The 27,824-nt window shown below is 35.9% G+C and overlaps 2 protein-coding genes across 12 annotated transcripts in view; one reads left to right on the forward strand and one right to left on the reverse strand.

Moving 5' to 3' along the window:
- Positions 1–6,708, forward strand: part of Tango2 (transport and golgi organization 2) — a 120,117-nt gene extending 113,409 nt beyond the window's left edge. For both annotated transcript variants that reach the window (XM_067091775.1, XM_067091776.1), the window contains exon 5: positions 6,506–6,708. In XM_067091775.1, the coding sequence (XP_066947876.1) occupies positions 6,506–6,609 (104 nt within the window). In that variant the 3' untranslated portion in view covers positions 6,610–6,708. The remainder of the gene's footprint in view (positions 1–6,505) is intronic.
- A 5,493-nt stretch (positions 6,709–12,201) lies between these two features.
- Positions 12,202–27,824, reverse strand: part of gem (gemini) — a 166,853-nt gene continuing 151,230 nt past the window's right edge. For 6 of the 10 annotated variants that reach the window (XM_067091767.1, XM_067091764.1, XM_067091769.1 and 3 more), the window contains 3 exons: positions 27,314–27,510; positions 21,328–21,520; positions 12,284–15,174 (listed from right to left, as the gene is read on the reverse strand). In XM_067091767.1, the coding sequence (XP_066947868.1) occupies positions 15,055–15,174; positions 21,328–21,520; positions 27,314–27,510 (510 nt within the window). In that variant the 3' untranslated portion in view covers positions 12,284–15,054. Of the gene's footprint in view, positions 15,175–21,327; positions 21,521–27,313; positions 27,511–27,824 lie in introns of all 10 variants that reach the window. The other 4 variants (XM_067091770.1, XM_067091765.1, XM_067091773.1 and 1 more) reach the window with 2 other exon arrangements.

Raw genomic sequence — 27,824 nt, forward strand, 5'->3', positions numbered from 1 at the left:
GAAAAGATCAAGCAAATCTTGGGCTGATTCACAATGTAGAAGACTCACAGTCAGGTGACAAGGGATGGGTTGACTTAAGAGATTATAGTCATGTAGAAAAATTGAAGATGAAGAAGAGGTTTTGCTAGATTCAAAAAAATAGAAATGTAATTGAAGCTAAAGAAAAGAACTACAAAGTTGGAGAGAAAACAAGGTATATGAGGAGGTAAATGACATTGGACAAAAGCTATATCTACAAGATGGATAGTAACTGAAAAGGTAAAAGGTGGGGAAAGGATATGTAAAGCAAGATTGGTAGCTAGAGGTTTTGAAGAAGAAATGGCTGAATGGGAAAAGATGCTCCTACATGCAATGCTGAAATTTTAAAATTTTGTTTGATGGTAGTAAAACTGAAAGATTGGAATTGTTATACGTTAGATGTAAAAACTGCATATCTACAGGGTGATGAAATACAACGAGAGGTATATTTAAACCACCTAGTGAAGATGGTTGGAGTGGATTATGGAAATTGAAGAAAACTGTTTATGGGCTCAAGGATGCAGCAAAGGCATGGTATTGTAAGGTGGTAAAACTGGTGGAGAGCTTAAAGGTGAGAGGAGTAGATTAGAACCTAATATATTCTTTTGGAAGAAAGACAATAAATTGAATGGTATTTTATGTACACATGTAGATGATTTTGCTATGGAGGAACTGAAGGATTTTTAAAGGAAACAATTGGGAAATTGAAAGGGAAATTACAAGTAGGAGAACAAGAAAGTAAAAGTTTTAAGTATATAGGAGTAATAGTAGAGCATAAGGAAAATGGAATTTGTCTTAATCAGTGGCAGTATATAAATTCTATAAGAGAACCAGAAGCCAGAAGATTTACAGGTAATAGAGTATTAGGACAAAAGGAGTTAACAGAATATAGATCAGTGGTAGGACAGTTGAATTGGGTATCGCTACATACTGTGCCAGAAATATCATATGATGATAGTGAATTAAGTAAAGCTTTTAAAGAAGGAACGACTCAAGATATGAGAAAGCTGATTAAGATAGTGAGAAAAACTAAGTGCATACTGGGAGAAGTGATAATAAGTGAATTAGAAGAAGAAAAGATTTATTGGGAAGCCTATGCAGATGCTTCATTCGGGAATGTTGAAGATGGTCATACTCAATTTGGTTATGTGATATCATTGACAGATGGTAAGAGGAGAAGCCCTATATGGTGGAAATCCACCATTGAAGCAGAAGCTCTGAGTGTTGGGGAGGCCATAGAAGGATTGATATATTTCAAACATTTGTGGGAAGAGATAGTAGGAGGGAGAAAATTAGAAGCACTGGTGAAAACTGATAGTAAAACCCTAATGACTGCAATAAAATCAAGTACCGGAGTAAGTAGTAAGAGATTAAAACTTGATATTGCAGCAATAAGAGAAACAATAGAATCTGGAGAAATAAGTGAGGTGAGATGGATAAAAGGAAAGCATCAAATAGCTGATGTATTGACCAAAGCTGAGTTTCTGGGGAAAGCATTAGAATTATGTAGAGGGTAAAGAATTGGAGAATAATGGAGATTAGAGGGGATTAGGATAAGAAAAGGCTGGAGGGGAGGGAGAAGGAGATAAGTGTGATTGTATGTTAGTTTTATAAGTTAGTCATTTTATTTTCTGCATTGATGAAGTGTATGGGTATTGCAGAATGTATAAAAGAAAGCACATGTTTAATTTTATAAGATGTTTTTATAGCATAGCATTCCTTATGTTTAAAGAGTATGTTATTGTTGTGACGTCATAGGAAGTGACGTCACAGGAAAAAAATGGCGGGAGGGAGAAAAATGTAAACAAACAAGAGGCGGGAGTGTTGAAAGCATGGTGGAAAGAGGTAGAGAGAGCTCTCTGAAAGGTTAGGTCGATAATGGTTGGGTTGTAAGTCTGTTTGTGGTTTTTGTTGTCGTAAGCTGGATTACATAGAGTAAAAAGAACAACGTGAACAGGTGAGTGGATCACATAATTGAATAATTTAAGGATAGGTTAGGCTAGCAAAATTTTCAGAGACAACACCTGTACAGGTCCCAGAAAGCAGTTGTATTCACACAGCCATGAAAAGTGCTGCTACGAGGGAAGTGGTCCTGGTAGCAAATGCGCAACTGGGAGTTATCTCTTATCTGAAGGTAAAGGTTCCAATCACACGAGGGCAGCCAGGGCTACCCCTCAGATGCGGCGGCGTCTCCCCCAGGGCCACCTGATCGTCTCCTTTGCAGCCGAGGCCCCAATCTTTATCCTGTTAAGAGCACCTGCAGAAGACGACACTGCTGCCACTGCACGCTCTCAGGGAAAGCGGTCCAATCATGGAAGTTGGAAATAAACAGGACACCCAAAGACACACGGCCATGGAGCCTGTCAGAGATAAGACTGTCCATAGGTCTACAGAAACTTAAACTAGTCGGAAACGTACGGGGATCCGAAGAAACCCATGTTGTCAAAATTGGAACTGTCCCAGCTCCGAAAGAGAATAGAGTGCCAAAGTTGAGGATGTGCAACTTAACAAATATTCCTATCCTACCTGTAGAATGTCAAAATCCCCGTGGATGAGTACGGCCGTGAAAGATGGTCAACTAGTGCAACGACAGCTGTAAAGGTCCATGGAAGAGCCATTGATGCCCCTCGCCTGACTGTGGAGGTAGAAATGCTCTCAGAGGAGAGATCCCATTCGCCAGGGAACTCTCCATGTGAACGTAGAGCGGAGGCGCTGCCCCACAGTGCCATGGAGATGTTGCCTGTTCACAACAGCATGAATGGCAGGGCTGTTACAGATGTCCCACGGATGTGTCAGCCAACTGTCCACACAATTGTGGTGGCAGGAAATGTTCTCTGGAGAGCAATCCATCCACTACAAAACCTTCACTCTCAAAAGAGCCATCCCATTCTCCTCTGAACGTCCACTTGAACGTGGTTGGGGTGAGGTCCGGCCCTGGACGCACCATGTTGTGGCAACGTTCCTGAGTGGGAATGTGCAGGGATGACACAGCATCCACATACATGACACTCACTCAGGCTAAGTAGAAGCAGCTCCAAGTCTATGTCCATAGATGGGAGAGCATAAGGAGATGAAATCAACTAAAACAATCAAATAGAGTTGTTTCTTGGTTGTGCAACATTTGTAGAAAGGATACGGCCGTACAACATCTGCGCAGCCACATTGCTTCTTCCTTGGAGAACAAACCTTCGGCTAAAGATGTTCGGCAAATTGCAGCAACTCAAAAAGTCACAAGTCACGGTCTTGCAACATTGTGGCAAATGGCAAAGCTACCTCTGCCCCAGGCTCTCTCTCTCTCTCTCTCTCTCTCTCTCCTTCTTAGTCGTACAACATGAAGCCAGAGACACAGGCGTGCAACATTGCAGCCACGTATTCTTCCCTTGGAGAGCAGATCTTTGGTTAGACGTCCAGAATACTGCGGCGGAACTGTTCCCAAAAGGAGGCTTGTAGGGGAAGAGAAAGCACAAGAACACTAGGAACTCTCGTTCTGGCACCGAAGATATGCTCAGTTGTGCCTTGAAGGACAACAGAAGGAAGGTGAAGACAACGATCTGGGAGGGAGCTGCTCTGACAAGAGACGCATGGTCTAGGAGGTACAGCCGGGGAAGACACGGCCATGGCCTACAGCAAAAAGACGAAGGTGAAGGTTCGACTTCTGCTGCAAATCCAACATCGAATCCTGGGAGGGGTGAAGTAGCTCTTGAAGCTACAAACATTGCAACGACACACACACACAAACACACAAACCAGTCCACTGGCTGTCCCTTTGATGGTGTGTTGTCTTCCTTACGTACTCTGTATCCTTCCTCAGGGCAGTGGCCTACCCAATGTTTCTTGAAAGAAAGAACAAGGAAGAAGATGAAGACTGTGAAACAGCATACAACGATGAAGGATGTGAAGGCATCGATGAAAAATTTCTTCAAGGATAGCTGTCCCGGGACTTCTCATCACCCAGAACAGGAACGAGAGGAGGGGGAGGGAGTGTAGGAAGGCTCGACTCCCCCCAACTGTCCGCCTCCTCCTTGTACCAAGGGAGAGGGGATTCCATGCTTGAAGGCAAGCAGTGGCTCTCGTACGAAGGTACAACACCATTGCACTGTGTAGCAAGAGAACCCACTTCCATCTCAAGCCTCTCAAACTCTCCAACATCTGAAAGACTAAAACATTACTGCATTCAAAGTAATTGTGTAATTCAAATATAAACCCTGGTTGTTTCAGAGAAAACATTTCAGAACAAACAGAGAGATGTAGAACAAGGATGTTCGATAAAACGAGGTTTAGAAGGTGTCTAAAAATAGAAATGATTGGAGGCGAGAGGCAGCCTTTCTCCTTTGGATGCGTGATTGTTTGAAAACAGATTAAAAGAACAAACACCAAGGCTAAGACAAGTTGGGTTTGTGTTTTATCAAGGGTAAAACAAGTTAGAGAGAATATCAAAAGAGAAGGGCTCATATGGGCTAAAACGAGTTGATAAGAACTAAGCAGCATAACTGTGTAGGAACATTTACGGAGGAAGAAAGAGCAAATAAAACAATAGTTTACGTAGAACATCATGTAAGTTTGCAGTATTTCCCAAAATATCTCAAAACAACAATTATACTCAAAATTGAAAAGAATTAAGAAGTAAGAAGTCAAATGGCAGGCAGCAGAATAAACATGTGTCTCAGACTGCAGCCAAAAGGAAAAGTGAACGTGTACTGACTGGATGGTGGGGCTTCCTCCCCTACCGTCAGTAATCAATTTGCTTTTTAGTTAAACAGCACCAGTTCCAGCTTGCGCTGAAAGCAAATCCCATGTGTAAAGACCGAAGGTTTGTATACATGTAGGAACAAATATCATTTAGAGGAACAGGCTCAACTTCATATACAACTGACCAATGCAGAAATGAATGCACCTAAAATTCCATTCCTGTCTGCTTGAGATTTGATATATATATATATTTTACAAGATTTTTAATAATTACTAAAGAAAACTAACCAATGATCAGAATTCCTGACAGGAGAACTTGCGGCACTGGTTATAACACTAGGGAAATATGTGAAACTATATCAGTCACCAGCCTTGTGTGCGGCCTTGTTTATAATTTGCTTATAGCCAGCTTTAGAAGTCAAACCTCTTACAGTATAGTAAATGAAACAATTCAACCACTACATATGGTGAGCACTGAAATCACCAGTGCACAAATTAAAAATGCTTTTCTTTCACCTTTCTTTATCTTAACAATGGTGATGAGAATAAATTGTTGAATGAATTTTTGAGTTTCATTACCTTCAATACTTTCATTTGTATTTCATTACCTTCAATATTTTTTATTTGTAAACTACACAATGTAGCTGCAAAAAAGCAACAGGGCACCACCACTAAAATGTTAATTTTAGCTATGGTGGAGAATTTAAGTTGCCAGTGCACCATGAGGAAGCAACTATCATTCAGATCTAACAGAGCTGTAAGGCGAGTTTTCCCTTTTTATTTTCTCTGTTTGGTTTGTTAAGATGACACTTCAGTTTCTATTGCTTCACAACTGCAATTTTATGGACAGGAGACTATCTTAACTATAAGTTCATATTAATATCATTATTAGAATTTACTTGTGCTAGATGTTTTTGTCCAATTTTTCAAGTTACCTTATAATGGTTGGGGGTACATATGCAGCTCTATTAACAATAAATGCTTTATTTTTTCTTGAGTGGAGGGAGGACGACTTGTAAATTTAGTTTCATTAGATTGACTGAAACTAAAGGTAATTTAACTAGACTAGCTTCAAATGTACAACATGTTAGAATAAATATCACAGAATTAAACTTGACAATGTCTGCTAGAACATACACTCCTTTACTAGCAATTCTGATTATTTCCTAGGAAAGTGAGTGATGGATGATAATCACTATGATAAATGTCACTATTTGTATTTAAGGAAGCAAACCCCCACCAGAAATTATGAACAATAGCCAAAATCAGGGACACCTGTTGAAATAGTAGCTTTCAAGTGCTAACTCAGTTTTCCTTTAAAAAGATATGTAAAAATACTGTCCAGAATAAGCAGGATACTAAGAGAAGTATTCTCATTAACAGGTTGTTAATTTGTACAGAATATTTGTTAGTGAACAATTTCGATGCAGTCTTCAAATTTTAAAATAAGCCAAGTTATTACTAATATACAATTTTAACTTTTGAAGAATAATCTGAGCGTGCTGTTGACTGCAACTCAGAACATATTGATTAGATGGTGCAACAAACAATGACAACCAAATAAAAGTCAAAATGGAACTTTTTGATCTTGTTTTGTACTGTTAAACCATATATAAATCATAGCTTCTACATAAGCTGTTCTACCATATCCTCCAACACCTGAATAAAACTTGTCACAGTTGAATTCAGTGTATCATATTTTAATATGATACACTGAATTTCCCTGGCTAGGAAATTCAAAGATTTTTTTCAAAGTATGACAGAATCTTAATACTTGGTTTATACCCTGCCAACACAGCCAACACCAGCCTTGCAAATCAGAAGCCAAACCAGTTTACAGTATCAAGGCAGGGATACAAGACCAGTGTGCATCAATTGTGGACTAAAAGTAAAAAGTCTTAAGTAGTACTTTTCGTGATCCTTGGCTTAACAAATATATATTTAATTAAACTCTGTAAATTCCCATATACAAAAATAAAATTCATCTTGAGATAAAAACAATTTTTTTCTAACCTGTAATATAGGAAAAGTTAAAAAATAATTACATATAGGTACAAAGAACATATTAAAGCAGAACTCCAGCATAAAATATCAAAATCTTGTTTCCCAACAAAATATTCAGATAAAATCTAAGAGTACTGCTACAATTCACCCAAGATTACTATGCAATCATTGCAGTTATCTTTACAAATGTTTAAATTATTGAGTTATCAAAAGGTTATATCAATAAAAAAGAATTATAAAGATTGGTCAGTTGAAAGAAGTAGCCCAAGCCAAGAAGAATGTTCCAAAATCTTTTCTTCAGAGCTCAATGACCTAAAAACCCTTCACATCTAATCCATTTCAAAAACAAATGATATTAAAATTATTTCATTTCAATGACACAAGTAACAATAAGTGTTAAAAGAAATCTTTAGTAACCTAAGGCAACAATAATGAATCTACCAACAAACTAGAGCAACAAAGTTAAATGTCTTTAAATACCTCTCCTACGGAATAAGGTGCATATACATGTTTTGATAAAAGTCTTTGATGAAAAGCTGTATTTCAATAAGATCCTGAGTCAATCGCCTTGTTAAATTACTGAACTACAATTATTTGTATGCAGTAGTTTTACTTACTGATTTTGATTGTCATTAAGCAAGACAATTATGGAAAGAAACCATCCAAGGATTTACAATTCTGAGGAGGGCTTTCTATGTATGAGTACAGTTAAACAATGTATATGTATGTACACAAATAAAAAAAAACAATAGCTAAATCTACAAATGCTAATGATTGAAAATAAAAAATGAGTAATATCTGATGAACTTAAATGAAGGTCACAATCCACACTATAGTGTTTGATGGAAATACCTACAAGGACAAACTCATACCTACAATAGGCCATGAAATGCAGGTTCCACAGTATTTAGTGTCTAGGAAATTTAAAAGGATGGATGACTAGGATGAAAACATCCTTCAAGTAAAACAATCTACACAACCTCTTAAGAATTAGAGAAATATGGCCATTTGTAGAAAACTGCTTATAACGCTCTTATTTGTTTTCTGCTGGTTAAGTAAATCTGAGTGTGCCTGAAGGTATTTGAGATCATAATCCTACTTGTGTTACTTACAAAATTAAACATTTATAAAACCCACACACACACACACAAACAAATGAAGAAAACATCCTTTCACAACCAGTTGACTCCAGCATGAAAAGTGTTAAATCTTACACACATATAAAAAAATATCCCAAGAGTTAGGCAAGATAACCACGTCCAAATATTATTTAATATATGAAAAGTAGTACTGTAGAGTCAAAGTATACCAAAGTTAATTTTCTGCCTTATTTCCTAGTCAAGCAAAAATATTCTATCTTTAAACTAGCTTATTTTTCTTCTGCATATTTCGCAAATTAAAAGCTTTCAATAATCATTACGTCCAGAAAGAATGAACTGAAAAAAATTTTCAATAATCATTACGTCTAGAAAGAATGAACTGGAAAAAATTTCTATTTGTTGAACAATGAAATTTTGTTTCTAATAACACTAATTAAATATTCAAGTCATTGTGAAGTCAAAAAGCACACACACACTTGCATGAGCATTAACACATTTTAGTAAAATTCTCCTGATGGCCATTTAATATTTAAATAACCTTAAAGTAGTTGGATGACTATATTTATTGACCTATTTCAGTAAGGTGATTTACTGCATTTCAAACTACTTTAACCCTCTGAGCTCTGCAGTAATCCCATTACGATCTACATACTTCCATCAAAGGGGTAGGTATTCCTTTTTGCAAGTGTAATAAAAAGTACTTGTCTTATATTGCAACCATCCTAACAACATTCTTGACAACTCTGTCAATGTCAAATGGCGCTCAGAATGATATTTTTGCAGCTTAATATGCTGTTTTCCTATGACAGAATCTCTGTGAATGATTTACCCAAATTAAATGAAGACCTGACTAATCCTTCTTAAGTTTACTTATGGTTTTTACCAATTAAAGAGGAAACACGTTTTAAAAATGATGAATGGAGATTTATTTGAATTTCAAATGAACACTGTGTAGTTAAGTGATAATGATGTCAATGCAATTTACAAGAAATGAAAAATGTCTTGATAGATAATATAGGTATAGTATGGAATTCAATGACAATTTCGTGAGGTTGTACAAAAAACTTAAAATATGCAATGAAGAGCAAAAAATTTTCTTATTTGTGTTATGAAAATAGCATTGATTACAATGATATAATGAAGTTCAAGGATATTCCAGATCCTTTCTTTTGTGCACCATCAAGATAAAAAGATTTTAACATTATACAATGTTTTATATACAAGATTCCAAAAACTAATGTGGCATTTCAAAATCCACTACGAAATAATGCATTTTACAATTTAATTTGAAACTATAACTTTGGCAGTGATACTCTTGTAAAGTTCATGTTAATGACAGTAAGTACAAAGTATAACTCAAGGAGAAGATAAAATTTTCTTAAAGCAATTGAACCATAACCTACCCCTCTAAATTCAGTTTATTGGCATACATAGTAACCTTATCTACAGATGTTACCACTGTTGCCACATTCTGGTCCAGAATATGTTGTTTATTAACCCATACAGCATGGATGACCTATTAAGGACGTGTTCGGCTATTATTTCTCCCACTTAATGATGTGAACGCCCCAACATCACAGCAAATCTGAGTGTGTTACAAACACATTCATGAATAATGGAAATGCACACTTAAAAAAGGTACTATCAACAACCATCTGGCATCATAAAGTGAATTGTTTTGTATGCAAGTGGCAATGAAACCTGTAGAGGAGAACTGCAAATGCCATCAATATACTGAACGACTATCATAATGCACAGGTGTGTATATATAACAAGTAGTTTCTTTTTAAGCATCCATGTAGTCATGTGCTTAGGCAAAACAACAAGCAACAACACCTACATTATTGGTTAATAAATACTAAACTCATTAAGTAACCTCAAAACTTACATTATGAGTTTAATTTCCTGTGCCCAAGTATTTTTAATTCTCTAGTGTATTAAAAAATTACTATTAAAACATTCATGAAAATGTCTTTCAAGCCCTGGGACCTGACTGCTTAAAGTATCTGTGTAAAGCACCAACATCTTTTATATGAAAAATATTTAGCCTATTTTTAAAATAATCTACAAACAATATGACCGTAGCCTTATGGGCCGAGTGAAGAAGGTGTCTAAAATACAAATATTAATGAGTTCTGTTTACTAAACAATGAAGTCTAACTTATTAACGTTGAAGAAAAATTCTATAAAAGTAGTGTCATCCAAATCTCATGGTTTTCCAGATACAGGTAGTGACATTTGACAGTTCTTGAGAGTAAAATCAACATAACCTGTAACATTTGACAGTTCTTCAGAGTAAAATCAACATAAACTTCAGATTCTTTAAGTTTAGATGGCACAATCTTGATAAAAATGCTAGCATGAAGCAACTGCAAGAGTTTAGAAAATATAAGGCAGTGTTCTCTATTTACAATGAATACGTACATACAATAATTATGCTTTATATAGTTTTCTTTTTTATTCTGAACAATAATTTACACAAATGAATCTGGCATGAGATAGAAACATCATGAGGCACTCGTCAATTTAAAATAAAATTAAACTTTTTCAACAACCCTAGTACTATTTTGAATGTAAATACATTTGGACCTCACAAAGTTTTCAGAACACCATCTGTTACTGGCTTAAAGGCACTTTCCATTGGCTTAAATAACATTGATTCACTATGGAAAGCCAAAATAAATTTGACTTGGTTACTGTTATTAATTGTATTGAACCCCCAATTCAACACAGCTCATGTGCCAGAAGTCTACTTTTTTCAGCAAAAGAAAATTCTAGTTTCATATTAATACTGAGAGCTGCAATTCTTAACTTTGAACCCACTTCACTTACGAAAGAATTAAACTGACATACAGCAATTCATATTATATACTTATTTTACATATGCCTCGAGTGCTAATAGATGGTGAACTATGCCATTTCAAATTAAGTGATTGTCACAGGATTGCCAGCAGTGGTTAAAGGAATATGGGCTAGCTATCTCTGAAGAGTGGGGATGTTACTGGGTTGACTGCAACCAGTAAATTAACCTTTCCTACTGCAAAGAAACTATAACTGGGTTTAAGGGTTGGAATTTAATGCAAGATAAGGGCCAATATGATGTTGTTATAATAATAATAATAGTAATAATAATTTTTACATTTATACTAAGACATACAAACCGCTCCCATTACAAATTTCCTAATATTCAGGAGGTGGGAAGGTAGTGTGAATTCCTTATCTCATAGCTTTTACTTTGTCAAAAGATGAATAATGCTGGAACTGCTTTTATTTCATTTCAAAGACAAACTTATTAAAGAAATGATTCTCCCGTATCACTACAAAGTGACCTGCACTGATCCTTTCTTTCACCCAAAATAGGGTATGTGCCGTTAAGGCCAGTCTCTGACGAGCAGCCATATATAAATGGAATGGCATAACTGTGGATCTACATTTTTAATTACAACTTCAGTGCTCTGTTGAGACAGAAAAGCATTTGAATAAAAACTGCACTTACTTGATTAAATGAATGCTAAGTATCAATCATTCCTGCACTGAATGAATGACTAAAACTAGCTTTGCTATGAAGATTGCTCAAGGAAGTACATCAGGTACAGGCTATTCTTAGATAAGAGACAATGGAATATGATCACTCACTTGACTGAATGACAAAACATAATTCAGATTTGGAACAGAAGCTTGTGAAATTATGGTTGTTGTCTGTGATAATGGCCACTCTGTGACAGAAACCTCTGCATATCAAAGGAAATTTATCACAAGGAAAAGTGAGTATAGCATGCCATCCCACTGAAGCTACTTTCTCCCATTTAATTGGTAGTATGTGGCTAAAAATTCTTCATTGGGGCCTATCACTGAATAACCATCTTTGAAATCACATCCTCTAACTCATTATAGAATTGGTGAAAGTGCAATTACGGAAAAAAGCTTAATGTACCCCTAGACCTCTAGGAAAATGTCAAAGGAAAGTTCATGTAGGAACTACAACTGTTTTTTAATGTCTCCAAAGAATGCACATGAGAAATAAATGCATGACTATTTATATTCTCAATGATTTCAGGTATGAGTTTACAGAACCATCAAATCTGAGACTGCTGCCAATGACGAATTTAATTATTTCCTTCCCTTAAAATCTATAAATCTGATGGAATCATTTGGTCAGGGCAACTGTAAAAGTTGACACTCCCATCCTTACCCAAAATGAGCATGGAGACTTAAAGAGTGGTAAAACAATTACTGTACCTTGCCAATACAGAATATAGAGAACTTGCACCGTAAAGATACTGTCATGGTGTCGTAAGTTGTCTTATGCAATAACTGACCCATTTTTTCTTCTTAGAGCCATAAATATACTGCAACCTGTAGAACATTTTCCTCAGATAAAATTTGTGCCCCTGCACCTCCTCTGAACTCAAAAAATGGTGGTAGCCTGTCCCTGACACCATTCCTCAGCCTTCCGTGTGTTCATGAAAAAATTATTTTTGATGTAGGATTATCTAACTTCAATTCTAACAACCAATCAGAATCTCTGGACATTACTGTATACAACATTTCATTATTGCAGTTCTGGATATTGCAGCTTTTTTTTTTTTTTTTGCCTCCGATAACTAGTGCCAGCAGACAGAGCTCAACAGTATTCTCCAACCACCTGTTAGGATGAAGTTACTCCCGGGATGAGAGGTTCTAGAGATGCTCCACAATCTAACTGTGAATTACATAAATTCTAAAAAAAAGAGAGTTGGTTAAAAGCCCAAGACTTAAACCTGAAGAACAATCCTCCTTCAACTGAAGCAATACACCATCACGACATGACAGCCAAGAAATCCAACCATGGAGGACAAAGAACATAAGCCTTCATTCCCATCTTAAGGGTAATATACTTTAAATTATTGAAAGGACTCGACTGAAAACTGCCCATAAAACTGCTGTAGCATTCAGGATAAAGATCTACACTGGTGACCTGATAAACACTGCTGAACCACACCCACCAATACCAGTTTCCCCAACAGAGATGGCATTGCATAATCCAATATAATTTTCTAGGAAATCCTGCTTCACCATCAAATGTTATTTCAGCTAATGCCACTTCCACAAAAACAGATCTAGTACTCCTCTGCAAAAGCTGGCAAACAAAAAATTCCATGATACTGTTGTACTACCAAAGGTCATGTTCATAATGGTACCCTCTTTTGCAAAGGAATGGAGTAATGATACCTAACCTATGGATTTCCAATCTATCTTGACTGACCTGCAAAAACCAGTAATGTTTGTTTATCATTTATATCTCCCCATCCCTATCAGCTTTCTAAATGCAATGAGGAACAGTGATTTAGAAACTTAAATTGACATTGTTAAAAATAAACTCAGAAACATCTAAACTGCATGCTAAAGAAGGAATATCATATAACAGAATATCATATAACATAGCTCAAGCTGACCTCAAGGCAGCCATTACCACTTTTGTTACCATCCCCCAAAATACTGGGATAGGGGCAAGGCAAACCATTCAAACCCTATATAAATAATTCTATGAGCTAAACCAAAATAAGTCCAACTTTGATGTTACTTGGTGGTCCTTGACAGCAAATTAATCAGTTATATTTCATAATAAAAATAAATCAGAAGTAACTTTTCATCTAGCACTTCCTCCAACACAACAGTCTACAGAGTTCATTACTGAATACCATATCTGCTGAAACACCTAATGACATTAAACAAGTTTCCCACGTCCCAAACTATACTGTTACTTGTGTTAGACATTTTAAATCAATTTCAAAGCTGCAGTTTCATCCTCAAGGAGATGGAAGCTGTCTTATCTACAAATAGCTTTCATAACTAAAAACTTTTCTTTGAGCAATCCCTATAAGGGTCTATTTCTGTCATTTTCTTAGTATGAGCCCCACAAGGGGCCTATTTCTATAATTCTCATTTCAAGCAGGTGTTACCATATATGCTGAACCTTTTGGACTGAGATGGTAACATACAGAGTACCCTACTACTGTACTTGTAATTAGGCAAGGAAGTGGGAGAAAGTATAGTTTCTAAACAACTTCCAGTACCCACTGGATTTCCTTTAGTATATCTTCAGCTGGACAGTCACTATCTTTCACTCTTGGGAGGCAGGCAACAGTTAAAGTTTGGCCATGCCTCGTGTATCATAATATTTTGAATGGCCATCATCCACTATCTTTCAACATCCTTATACAAAAACTGTACATACTTAATTGTCCTTGGTCTAGAACCTCCTTCAGTTATCATTCAGAACAGATAACTGAGAGATTGTTCCAATTTGTCAGAGTCCTTGCCCTAGGCCTGTAAAAATACAGTAACACTTCATTTTGTCAGCCTAGATTATAGCTTTGTCTATATACAATATTTTCCTTAAATGTGGAATGAATTTATTTCTTTAGTTCCTAGGCATATCCTCTAAACCCAATTCCAGTAATTTAATAATAAAAATCGTAAAATGCATGAGCTAGCATCTGCTGGGAAGGAAGGATAAGTGTAAAGAATACAGCAACCAATACAACCACTGCATGAAAACTTGAAACACACAACTAAAAATTATGGCAGTATCTCAGTCTCTACCCAAAGATTAAGTATTAATGTGAGAACAGTTTACTTCCAGCTCAACACAGCACAACTTATCGAAGGGGAAAAAAAAACTAGTTGTATGAAAGCCAGAATTGCCCCAAATATGGTGATTCTATCATTATCCTGTGATTCAATCTTTTTCTAATGGCCAATTTTAAAGCCTACCAGCACTGAGGCATATGTAGAATACAAAGGTTAGTATCTGTGTAGGAACACCTGTCACTTAATGCCACATGACTGTACCTTTAAGAGTTAAAGATATTGCCAAACTATGGTAGTACTTAAGTTAATGAAGTCAATATGAAAACAAAAACAGGATGAGAAAGTAAAAACAAATAACAAGACATGAAACAATAAGTGAAGAAAATAAACATTAACTGTCAAATATAAAATCCAATTATCAACTATGCTGACAGGCACTGAGTAGTCTTCACAATAAGTTCAACAGCACATACATACTTCACAGTTCCTTTGGAAGTCTGTAAGCTGTTAAATAACACTTGTTTATATGGGAATGCTGTTTTTTAAGTTAAATCAGTCCACTAACATGAATGGCAGGTTCATCAGCAGACAAGTACTGTTCAGTCTTTACAGATATTGTCTCATTCACATGGTCTCACCAGCTCCATCACCCAATGGAAGAGATTCTTCACTATGTTTGTGCATTATTGTTATGACTAAGAAGTCTTAGTAGTAGTCTAAATCTTTCACCAGCAGCATCTTGTAGCACCTCAATTGATAACAAGGATTCATTCCTCATGTTTTGCACAACCTGAAAAATTCACAAGAATAAGCATATACAAAATTCACCAGCAATTTCGGGAGCCTAGATCCCTTCATAAGCTCAGTCTTATATACATAATTTTAAAAGAAATCAAAATTTAAAAAAGAAACCAAATTTTATTCAGAGCCTAACATATCCAAGGAGATACAACATTAGGGATTTTTACAGCCCAGAGAGCTTACATGATGTTCACAATTGCCTCAAAGTAGGAAACTACATGATGTCATAAACCTGTATGTTAAAGGTCAATGAACTCCAGTCATCAGCCATGCTGATTGTCCATGAAAGCTGAATGACCAATAGACAAAATACCGCCTTAATTACAGTCTATTCCATTAAGTCTTGTGAAAATTATGTTTTTGTCACTGAAAACCTACAGCTAATCTTGTCATTCTCTACACACTGCTTCAATGTTGATTAACTGAAAGTAATGAGCTCTACAATACCATATAGGAGATATCAAGTCTCCATTTATCTTACCCTAGCAGATATGGTAAAATACTTGTTTTAAAAAAGTTCCACTTTAGTCAAATTTTTCTAGTCTGTTTTTAGACAGGGTCTTCACAAAACAATAAAAAAAAGAAAGCAGAAAAATGAAGTAAAAAACACTGCAAGTTGTTAAGACACAACATGCTAAAGAAATATATAGTCAATGTTTTAGCTTCCATACATAAATAGTAAATTACCAACTTCCTTGATCACCTTATTAATGTTATCATTTGAATATTTACTGAAGATGTCTTCTTAAATTTGAACTTGGCATTAAAGCAATGTTTTGTCATTTTCAGCAAGGCTATGATACTGTCCTTCAGTTATTTCAATACAGATGTATTGTACATCTCAACAAAGTAAGAAATACATTTAAGGGGAAAACTCTCTGAAGTATCTTTTAAATATTTTGAGAATAGTTTTCAAACAACAAATATGGGAAAAGGATTAGCCTATTTTAACAACAATCTTATTTATCAAGAAAAATTGACATATGCAAGTTTGATTTCCTTGGCCATACATTAGCGAAAGCTTAAAAGATATGATCACATTATATGAAGTACACAAACTTTCCAAGTGATAAGAAATGAACAACCTACAGGTGTTCCTAGCTTGTCAAAGATTACCTAACTCATGATCATCATCCTAACTGTATTTATGTCAGCTTTCCCCTTGAAGGGGTTAGGCATGAAATGAGCTCTCCCTCCTTCGTCCTGTGCTCTTTCTGCCTAACTCCCATGTCTGGTCTGGTCTTCATCTATCCCCTTTCTCCATTTCCTGGTCATTCCTACAGGTTTCCATCCCACTAATTCCATATCTGCTGTTATTCTGATCAAATGTTCCTCATCCATCCTAATCGCATGTCCCAAGTATTTAAATTTTTTTTTTCCAGCCTCTAGAAACCACATCTCTCTAAAAATTCCTCATTCATAGTGAACACTTCCTAACATACTCCAGTTAAGATTCTTACCATTCACAGGTCACATTTTCAAACTATTCAATTTCCTTGTCAGTGAGTAGTTCAAGTCTACGTACCCACCATATGTCTCTGCCCTCTACTAATTACTTACCATTGATTTAGCTATGTCTCTTCATTTTATCCATGTTATGTCTATTCACTGCTTTATCAACTCCTGCTTCACAGTGATCTCAACTCCCAATTTCCTTCTTTACTTGCCCTTGTAACACATTTAGGGGATTGAGAATCTCAAAGTTTATGTAGATTTTATAATCTTTAGCAACTTTTGTGACACTTTCAGTACAAAAGACTGAGTTCACCCTCCCCACATGTTCATGTTCTGCTACAACTACATGGCCACTCTCCTAATTTTACTTCTTCCTTTGCTTCCTGTCCAGTCGATGTAAGTTTTTCCATTTTTTTTTTTTTGCTTGCATTGATTTTCAGTCATCTCCATTCCACTCTTTTGCCTTTTTAGCATTTCAAACACTTCTTCCTTAGATTCTGCCATTAACACTAACACTTCCATAAAATAACTTCCTAGACAAACTCCAATATACAGTAATACTACTGGTATACTGTACAGTGATCCCTCGCCACATCACGCTTCAACTTTGCCGGCTTCACTGCATCGCGGATTTTTCAGAAATATTCATCAAAAAATTAAAATTAAAAAGTACCGCCATATCGGCAGCCATATTGTGGAAAACAGCGATGTTTCATCATGTTACGCGAGAAGAACGGCTTGCGAGACTGACGTGTAAGGACTGGAAGCTTCGTATATACCCACAGGCACTCGGACAAGGCACGTGATTGGTACACAAGAGAATATCTTATCTCTTATCACTGTTGATGTTTAATCTTAAAAATAATTCTCAAATCTCTCTCTCTCTCTCTCTCTCTCCTCTCTCTCTCTCTCTCTCTCTCTCTCTCTCTCTCTCTCTCTCTCTCTCTCTCTCTCTCTCTCTCTCTCTCTCTCTCTCTCTCTCTCTCTCTCTCTCTCTCTCTCTCTCTCTCTCTCTAATCTCTCTCTCAAACTTTTATGTACAAAATTAAAAATAATTTCATTGATAAATTTGTTTCTTTTAGCAACTAAAAATGATTTTTTTAATTCTTTAAGGTGTAGTAGTGAGCAGCTTCAGTCAGCTGATTCTCAGTCAGTAAAAAAAACGTAAACATTACAAATATGGGATGCTCTGGATCGATATTTTTTTATGCATAAAAAAATTAAGGTGATAGGAGATCAAAATAGTAACAGTGTTTAAGTGCATAGGAAGTGTTTATAACAGTGTGGGAAAGGCTAATAGTGTGGGAAAGGTTTATAAGAGTGTGGGGAGGGTTTATAAAGCCTTTAAATATATATGTATATAGTAAATAATGAAATAAATACAAGGTCGCTACTTCATTAAATAAATAAATATGCTGTTCGTACTTCGCGGAATTTCAATTATCGCGGCTGGTCTTGGAACCTATCTCCCGCGATAAACGAGGGGTCACTGTATACTCAAAACATCATTACAGTATTATTATTAATGTAAAACCCCTCAAAAACAGCACCCTTGGGAGCTAGGAGATGCCACTTATTTGAATTTGCCCACTGCATGAGAGACATCCTCCCAATATGGCATATGCATATCCTGAACTGTCATTTCATCATTCATTTTCATAAAACTATTCTTCACAGTTTTATTATTAAATCATTCCTAACATCTTCAACCGAACATTATCCTGTGGTCACCTAACTCATACGCTAGAGTGAAAACAGCTTAAATTCATACTCTGATAGAGAAGAAAACACACACACACACATTGATGCATCAGACAGACAAAAATATACAAACTACACCCCAACAACACAGTGTGCATCTCTCTCTCTCTCTCTCTCTCTCTCTCTCTCTCTCTCTCTCTCTCTCTCTCTCTCCGGCAAGCAAATGTACATTAACCCTTAAATGCCGAGCCTCTATTCACAAAAGTGTCTGCCATATGCCAGCGGCTATTTCAGGAGTTAGCGCCGAAGCGGAAAAAAAAAAGTTTTTTTTTTTTTTTAAATCACAGCACACTTAGTTTTTAAGATTAAGAGTTCATTTTTAGCTCCTTTTTTTCTCATTGCCTGAAGTTTAGTATGCAACCATCAGAAATGAAAAAAAATATCAAAAAAATATCATTATCATATATAGAAATTGAAATATATGACGGCAGGAAAAAAAATTTCATATATAATTGTATACAAATCGCGCTGTGAGCAAAACGGTTAGAGCTAATGAGTTTTTTTTCTTTGTATTGTACACTAAATTGCAATGATTTTGGCATATAACAAATTGTAAAACGATCAAAGCAACACAGAGAAAATATTATCACAAAATGATGCATGAATTCGTAACGTGCGGACGTAAAAAAAAAAAAAAAAAGTTTCTTTCAAAAATTCACCATAAATCGAAATATTGTGCTAGAGACTTCCCGTTTGTTGCAAAATGAAGGTAGTTGATTGAATATTACTAGACTGTAAGTGTTTTAGCTTACAATTGCAGTTTTTGATCATTTCGGTCGAGTTAAAGTTGACTGAAGGTCGAATTTTTTCTATTTATCGTGAATTATATGAAAATATTTCAAAACTGATAAAAGCTACAACCATGAGTTATTTTTTGTTGTATTCTACATGAAATTGCGCACATTTTCATATATAAAACTTTATGTAACGGCTATTAGAAAAACGGTGCAAACATTACGACAAAGTGACGAAAGAATTTCAGAGACTTTCGGCCGAGTTACCGCACGGATGTAAGGAAAAAGTTTTTTCAAAAATTCACCATAAATCAAAATATTGTGCTAGAGACTTCCAATTTGTTGCAAAATGAAGGCAAATGATTGATTATTACTAGAATGTAACAGTTTTAGCTTACAATTGCGTTTTTCAACCATTTCAGTCGCGTCAAAGTTGATCGAAGGTTGAAATTTTGGCACTTATCATAATTTATATGAAAATATTTCAAAACTAATAAAAGCTACAACCATGAGTTATTTTTTGTTGTATTCTACATGAAACTGCACACATTTTCATATATAAAACTTTATGTAACGGCTAATATAAAACGGTGCAAAAATTACGACAAAGTGACGAAAGAATTTCTGAGATGCGTCGCTGATGCTCTGTAGTGCGAGAAGAAAGAAATTGGCATGTGCGCGGCTGGGTAACGCTTGCAAACAAAACAACAGCGTGATCCGTGAACTCCCAGCATCCCTCAAGGCGCGTGATTTAAAATCTTTCGCAAACTAGGCCTATAACTATTTTTCCGCGAATATTTAAAAAAACTTTTTGTAGTCGACATACAGTACGTCCACTCCGCACCCGACAGACAATTTTAGTCGACATACGATACGTCCAGTCGGTGTTTAAGGGTTAACATGCGTTTTTTTTACTTTTTATACCATTTATTCTTATGTGTTGTAATGTCAATAATTAAGAGATGGCCAAAAAAAAAATATTAAACTGCAAAAATCATTATAATCAAGCAAAATCACAAGCTGTCACACTTAATTTACCTTACATTTTATGCTACAGCTGAAGTATAACATACAATAATGCCATAATTTTTGGATATATGGTACAGGAATAAATTTCCTTTAAAATGGTAAGATTAGATTAAAATCAATGGTTGGTTTCAAAGATATTGATGTTTGAAAACTTTAAATGCATTTTTCTGTTTGTAAAAAAAAACGGCACTTGCACCCTTGCTCTGCTTGGCTCCTCAAATCTTATTCTAATATACAGGCAGTCCCCGGTTATCAGCAGGGGTTCTGTTCCCAACGGCGTAACAATAACCAAAAATCACCAATACCCGAAAATCAGCGATAATAGTGCTGAAATCCCTGCTTACTGGTGCCAATAACCAGATATCAGCGCTAATAAACAAGGGATCAGCGCTGCTGTTAAGTGGGGATCAGTGCCGATAACCGGAGATCGGTGCTGAGAATCCAGCTATCGTCATCGCTGGACAAGCGCCATAAAACTGGATCGCCGATAACAGAGGCCACCGATAACCAGGGATTGCCTGTACTAGCTTTTAAATAATATCTTATATATTAACTACAATTTTGTTTCATTTAAATTTTGTTAGCATATTTAAGCACTACTTAATTCATAGCCAAAGGCAGAGATGAAGGGGAATGATATAAAATGTTTTCTGCTATACAGTATGAGCTGCTTCTCTTTTCTCTTGTAAATTACAGTAAATCATTACAAAGATTTTTTCCTCAGGTTATAGTTGCATGCTTTGTCCATGTTTTTTCTGTCATACTGTACCTACCGAGTTTGATAACATTAAGAACTTATAATTAAACACAATTTTTCTTAATACTGCCTTCTGAAATGGAGAGGGCAGAGGGGCTAGTATGCCAAAAAAAATAAGGTACTTAAAAAACCCCTTTACATCTTTTCCATCTTTATTCAGGCACTCTGCTATCCTAAATATTTTCTTTTTTCCCTCTGCTGTGTTGACATGCTGATTTCATTCCTCCTAAACCCTCCTCTTTGCCCAAATCGTTCTGTATAAATATTCCTACTAACTTTCATGATATTTCAGGTAAAGGTCACAAAATATTACGACACTACAGTTAAAGGCTTACAAAAAATACTATTTCAAGTTGGAAGAACTCTTGAACTTAGGAATAAAGAGCATGAAAGAATCTAAACTTACTTGATCCGTAACCAGTATGTGGACTCCTGTTGGGCCTTGAAGATACACATCATGTATTCTTTCTGGGGTTATGTGCATTAACGAAGAAACTTTTCGTGTAAAGTCGTGGCAGGTCAGATTTTCCAAATATATGGCATGATAGACTTGCTCATGCTCAAGACAAACGTAAACTGTCAATCTTGGAATGACGCTTCTGCAAAAGAAGCAGCATTCATCATGAAAACATACTAAGTAAAAGTAAACTGGATTACATTTACCAATTCAAGGTAAAATTCTGAGATTCCACCCATAAAAATACACACAAAACGTTGGATAAATACCTAAATGCAATTAGCTTCATAATTTAAGGTGATTTTATCACTTCCTTAATGAGCTACTGAAATCAAGAGATTATATTTTAACCATTTCGCTGCAGAATCTATTTTGACTTACATTCCCACCTATGTGCAATTTCAGCACCAAAAAGTGAAAATGCTCTTTTAAATAAAAATATTTTTTATAATATCTACAAGCATTCTATTTTTAGGATTGAACATAATTTTCATTTGGCAGTAAGCCACTCCAAAATAATTTTGAAAAGGTAGGAAAATAGAAGAAAATGTCATAAAAGTAAGAAAAAATTAAAATCATGTCTGCAGTGTTCTGGTGTCTTCGTTAATGACAAAGAACAACATTCTATAAGATTGTGATTATAGATCAGCATATAACAAAAGTGGTTTCTACACACATGGATTAAAAAAAATTGTGGAAAATGGAAAAATACCAAATACAATACTTTTTGATATCTTAAGTAGGGACCCTAAGCATCTTTTTTGTTCACATGCAATACTGTACAGTTTTCATATTTCACCCCTCAAAACAAAGTATGATACACAAAGGTGGGTTCTCCAAACATTGTTCACACTAGTATGTGGTTTGCTTCCATGTCCATTCTCCTTTACCTTTTTTTTTTTGAAAAATTTTTGGCAGAATGGAAAACACTACACACTGAGGCTTCTGATATTTGTCCACATATTGTGATGGAAACTGCATCTCATTTCGTCCTGCATCCCTAGGGTTTGAAAGGGAAAGTTGAAAGGCCAGTGATCAGCTGACATACTTAACACTTGCTCTCTGTAACTGAAAGTCCCTTGCTGAGACTATCGTTAAATTGATACTTAAGATTTATTTTTTAAATACTTACCTCTCCATCATATAGCTTTTACTTCCATGCTCGCGCGCGGTAGTTCAACAGATTGAAACAAAAATACGTAAACACTTAGTTTTCTATAAATATCCATCTTCAATCCATCTATTTCCCCCAACCCCCACCAGGGGACTGATAGGTACAAACACTCGTAGCAGGTCAGTCTACCTCTGTCAACTCTGAATGTGGGAGGTGGGGAAGGCAATTTATATAATGGAGGGGTAAGTATTTAAAAAATAAATCTTAAATTAAGTATTTCTATTTTTTAAATGAACCTTACCTCTCCATTATACAGTTGATTCCCACTTTTGAAAAAGGAGGTGGGCAAAGTGGAAATCAGCCAACCCTTTAAAGGCTACTTGGTAGCCAAATATTTTGTAAAAAACAAGTGTTTGTTCACCCAGTGAATTCAATCCATCGGCTATTACAGTACTGCTGTCTTAGTTAAGTTAAGTATACCTTAGGTTTACCAGACCACTGAGCTGATTAACAGCCCTCCTAGGGCTGGCCCATAGGATTAGACTTATTTTACTTGGCTAAGAACCAACTGGTTACTTAGCAACGGAACCTACAGCTTATTGTGGAATCCGAACCACATTATAGCGAGAAATGAATTTCTATCACCAGGAATAAATTCCTCTAACTCTTCATCAGCCGGCCGGGGGAATTGAACTCCGGTCCATCGTGTGATAGTCCGCAGCTCTACCGGCTCACCCAACGAAGAGTCTACTGCTGCCTTAGGAGGACTGTCACTCAGGTATGAGATCCTCATCATGAAGATAGCTGAGGTCTCTTTGGAGGGTGACCCGTTCTGCAGAACGAGGGGTAGGGTTACTATGCCAAAATCCTGCAAAGCCTAGAATGGATAACTAATAAGTACATACATACAAAAAGGTACACTTCTAATACTCAACACTGAGTACCTCCAAGATTCCCAAAAACCACCACCAGATTTAAAAAGCAGTAGGACAAAAAACCCTACCCATCGATTTAGAACATAATATCCCCTGCACAAACCAGAGGAGTTAATGCTCTGCAATAATCGTATTTAACCCTTAAACGCCGAGCCTCTATTTACAAAAACGTCTCCCGTACGCCGGCGGCGTTCGGTGAGTTAGCGCCGAAGCGGAAAAAAAGTTTTTTTCAAAGAACCACAGCACGCTTAGTTTTTAAGATTAAGAGTTCATTTTTGGCTCCTTTTTTTTGTCACGGCCTGAAGTTTAGTATGCAACCATCAGAAATGAAAAAACATATCATTATCATATATAAATATTAGAATATATGACAGCGAAAAAAAAAAAACATATAATTGTATACAAGTTGAGCTGTAAGCACAACGGTTAAAGCTAATGAGTTAATTTTTTTTAGATGTATTGTACACTAAATTGCGATGATTTTGGTATATAACAAATTGTAAAACGATCAAAGCAACACAGAGAAAATATTATCACAAAATGATGCATGAATTCGTAACGCGAGGACGTAAAAAAATTTTTTTTTTTCAAAAATTCACCATAAATCGAAATATTGTGCTAGAGACTTCCCGTTTGTTGAAAAATGAAGCTAATTGATTGAATATTACTAGACTGTAAGTGTTTTAGCTTACAATTGCAGTTTTCGACCATTTCAGTCGAGTTAAAGTTGACTGAAAGTCGAATTTTTCTATTTATCGTGATTTATATGAAAATATTTCAAAACTGATAAAAGCTACAACCATGAGTTATTTTCTGTTGTATTGTACATGAAATTGTACACATTTTCATAATATAAAACTTTATGTAAAGAACTAATATAAAACGTAAGGAAAATGTTTTTTTCAAAATATAAATCGAAATATTGTGCTAGAGACTTCCAATTTATTGCAAAAGAAGGTAAACAATTGAATATTACTAGAATGTAAGAGTTTTAGCTTACAATTGCATTTTTTGACCATTTCGGTCGAGTTAAAGTTGACAGAAGGTTGAAATTTTGGCAGTTATCGTGATTTATGTGAAAATATTTCAAAACTGATAAAAGCTACAACCATGAGCTATCTTCCGTTGTATTCTACATGAAATTGCGCACATTTTCGTATATAAAACTTTATGTAACGATTAATGTAAAACGATGCAAACATTACGACAACATGACGAAAAAGAATTTCCGAGATGTTCGGCCGAGGTACAGCGCCAAGCGAGACGTAAGGAAAAAGTTTTTTTTTCAGAAATTCACCATAAATCGAAATATTGTGCTAGAGACTTCCAGTTTGTTGCAAAATGAAGGTACATGATTGAATATTACTAGAATGTAAGAGTTTTAGCTTATAATTGCGTTTTTACCATTTCGGTCGAGTTAAAGTTGACCAAGCTTGAAATTTTGGCAGTTATCGTGATTTATATGAAAATATTTCAAAACTGATAAAAGCTACAACCATGAGTTATTTTCAGTTGTATTCTACATGAAATTGCACACATTTCCATATATAAAACTTTATGTAACGACTAATATAAAACAGTGCAAACATTACAACAACGTGACGAAAGAATTTCTGGCGTGGACGTTAGGAAAAAATTTTTCAAAAATTCACCATAAATCGAAATATTGTGCTAGAGACTTCCAATTGGTTGCAAAATGAAGGTAAATGATTGAATATTACTAGAATGTAAGAGTTTTAGCTTACAATTGCGTTTTTTACCATTTTGGTCGAGTCAAAGTTGACCGAAGGTTGAAATTTTGGCAGTTATTGTGATTTATATAAAAATATTTCAAAACTGGTTAAAGCTACAACCATGAGTTATTTTCTGTTGTATTGTACATGAAATTGTGCACATTTTCATATATAAAACTTTATGTAACGGCTAATATAGAACAGTGCAAAAATTACGACAAAATGACGAAAGAATTTCTGAAATTTTCGGCCGAGTTACCACGCGGGCGTAAGAAAAATTTTTTTTTCAAAAATTCACCATAAATCGAAATATTGTGCTAGAGACTTCCAATTTGTTGCAAAATGAAGGTACATGATTGAATATTACTAGAATGTAAGAGTTTTAGCTTACAATTGCATTTTTCGACCATTTCGGTCGAGTCAAAGTTGACCGAAGGTTGAAATTTTTTGTAGTCGACGTACGGTACGTCCACTTGGCACCCAACAGACAATTTTAGTCGACGTATGATACGTCCAGTAGGCGTTTAAGGGTTAATCTCCACACTATGAAGATGAACCAAAGCAAATACAAGATTACCATTTCACTGAGTGCTTCAATATCTTACCCAACAATTCTGAAGTTAGTGCTGGACCCCCTAGTGACTCCAGGCTCGGTAAAGATACCGTAGGTAAGGGTCTAACCCAAAACTGTACTTACCCCAAAATAAGGCAAAAATGATTGCCTTGTCTTTAGCAAAGCCTACCTTATCTGACTAAGAGTGTGGCTCTCTCACTATTTAGCTGTGTCTAAGACTACTGTGAAGTTTCCATAAAAACCTCTTTACAAGAAGTGTTCTAAACGGTCCAAAGGGCGACAAAATGATGAACTGAAGAACCACATACCGATTCCAAGGTAAAGAATGTAGCAGAGCCCTGAGAAACTACACCTTAACACCTTGAAAAACATCTTGATGTCTTTGTCCTCAGATAAGAATATAGCCAAAGCCAAAATGGCCCTTTAGCTTTAAAGGCTGCTTCCAAGAAGTTTCTTTATGCCTGAGAAACAACAGAAACCTAACCATGTTGTTTATACAAGTATACAAGTATCGGTGTTGAAGAAAACTCCTTAATGTGGGACTATGACTTACACCCTGGCCACCGGTGTTAGCAGAATCGATTGGTAGAGTCTCTTTCAGCTGCCTTGAGCTCACGAGAACCATGGACCATACCACGCAATCATCTGTGGCTAGTGGGATTGTGATGAAGCCTTTCATCTTTCGGTTGCTTGCATCCACCACTGTAACTGGAAACCCAGCCTACCCTGTTCACCAGGGGTAATCAAAGCCAAGAGACAACTTACAAAGTTGCCCTAATATACTGATGACTTCCTGAAATATAGCAAAAGTAGGAAAGGCATTTCAGTCTAGACCACATAACCAGGGAACTGCTTGATGTTCCTGCCCAAGCTAGAAGACCTTGCACTGGTGAACAAAAACATGGCAAAAAGAAGACTCCCCTTAGTCTCAAACAGATCCATAACAGGGGATGCCCAAAGCCAACCTCTGGAAATTGAAACCCTTATATTGCTATTACTTATCTCAATAGTTGAGTCCAGTGCATCCACCAAAGTTTTCATAATGAATACTTACCTCTAGTAAGGCAATAACTCATAATGAAGTTGTGTGTGTTAATTTAACCAAATAACAGAAAAAAGGGTAAAGCACTTAAACAGCAATGCTCCTTCTTAACCCTTTATTGCCCACACATACATCTCTTGGCTCAAAAACATCTCAAAAGTATCAAGTTCTCTAAAATTATAAGATTTAAAATACTGTACTACATCCCCACATGGCAGTTATAATTAATGTACCTAAGTGGCACACTGCAGATGGTACTAAAGGCTCTTTGCCACAACCTGTTGGCAATGTTTGGTTTCTTCCTGTCAATACTGATCTGTTCACTTCATCTTTGCTCTAATTTTCAGCTCTACATTAAGACCAAATCTCTCGAGGAAGGCTGAAGTCTCAAAACAAGACTTGGTTGTCTATTTAAAAAACTTTAAACTGAAAGGAAATATTGTATACCCCGGTCAATCCCATCAAGTAAAATATAAAAAAGTATAAGGCACTGTTTTACATCAGACAATAAAATACTTGTAAATTTCAGATACTTACTTCGCATGTAGAGCATAGTATAGTCTTACACCATGTGCAAGACCACACATTTCTGTAAGATCTGATCGTGATAATCTTAATAAATCTGTCCCAGTAAAGTTGGAAAACATGGAAATGTAATCGCCAAAGTTGTTTGCTCTTAGCCACGCTGCTGTCTGGGCTGATGTGTGACCAGTGTGTAGAGGTGCTCCACAATACTAAAAAGAAAACAAAACAAAGAAATCATTATTGTTGATATCAAAATATATTCATATGAAGAAAACTGTGGAAAAATTACTACCAAGTACAACTTTAGGTATAACCAGGTGATTATAAAGCTAGGGTAAAAGTTCTCCTCCCTCTTTTGGTGGCTTTATAATAGTCTTTCTACCACAGTGATTTTGAGGAAAAAATGCACTGCATACATTCTCAACGTGTACACACAAATTTTCTGGATAAGGTAATTGGTTTGGAATCTAGGTGATGACCAAATAGGTCTGCTAGTAGCAGGGATTAACAGCCATGTAGAACT

This window comes from Macrobrachium rosenbergii, chromosome 48, assembly GCF_040412425.1.
Source record: "Macrobrachium rosenbergii isolate ZJJX-2024 chromosome 48, ASM4041242v1, whole genome shotgun sequence".
Classification (NCBI taxonomy): Eukaryota; Metazoa; Arthropoda; class Malacostraca; order Decapoda; family Palaemonidae; genus Macrobrachium; species Macrobrachium rosenbergii.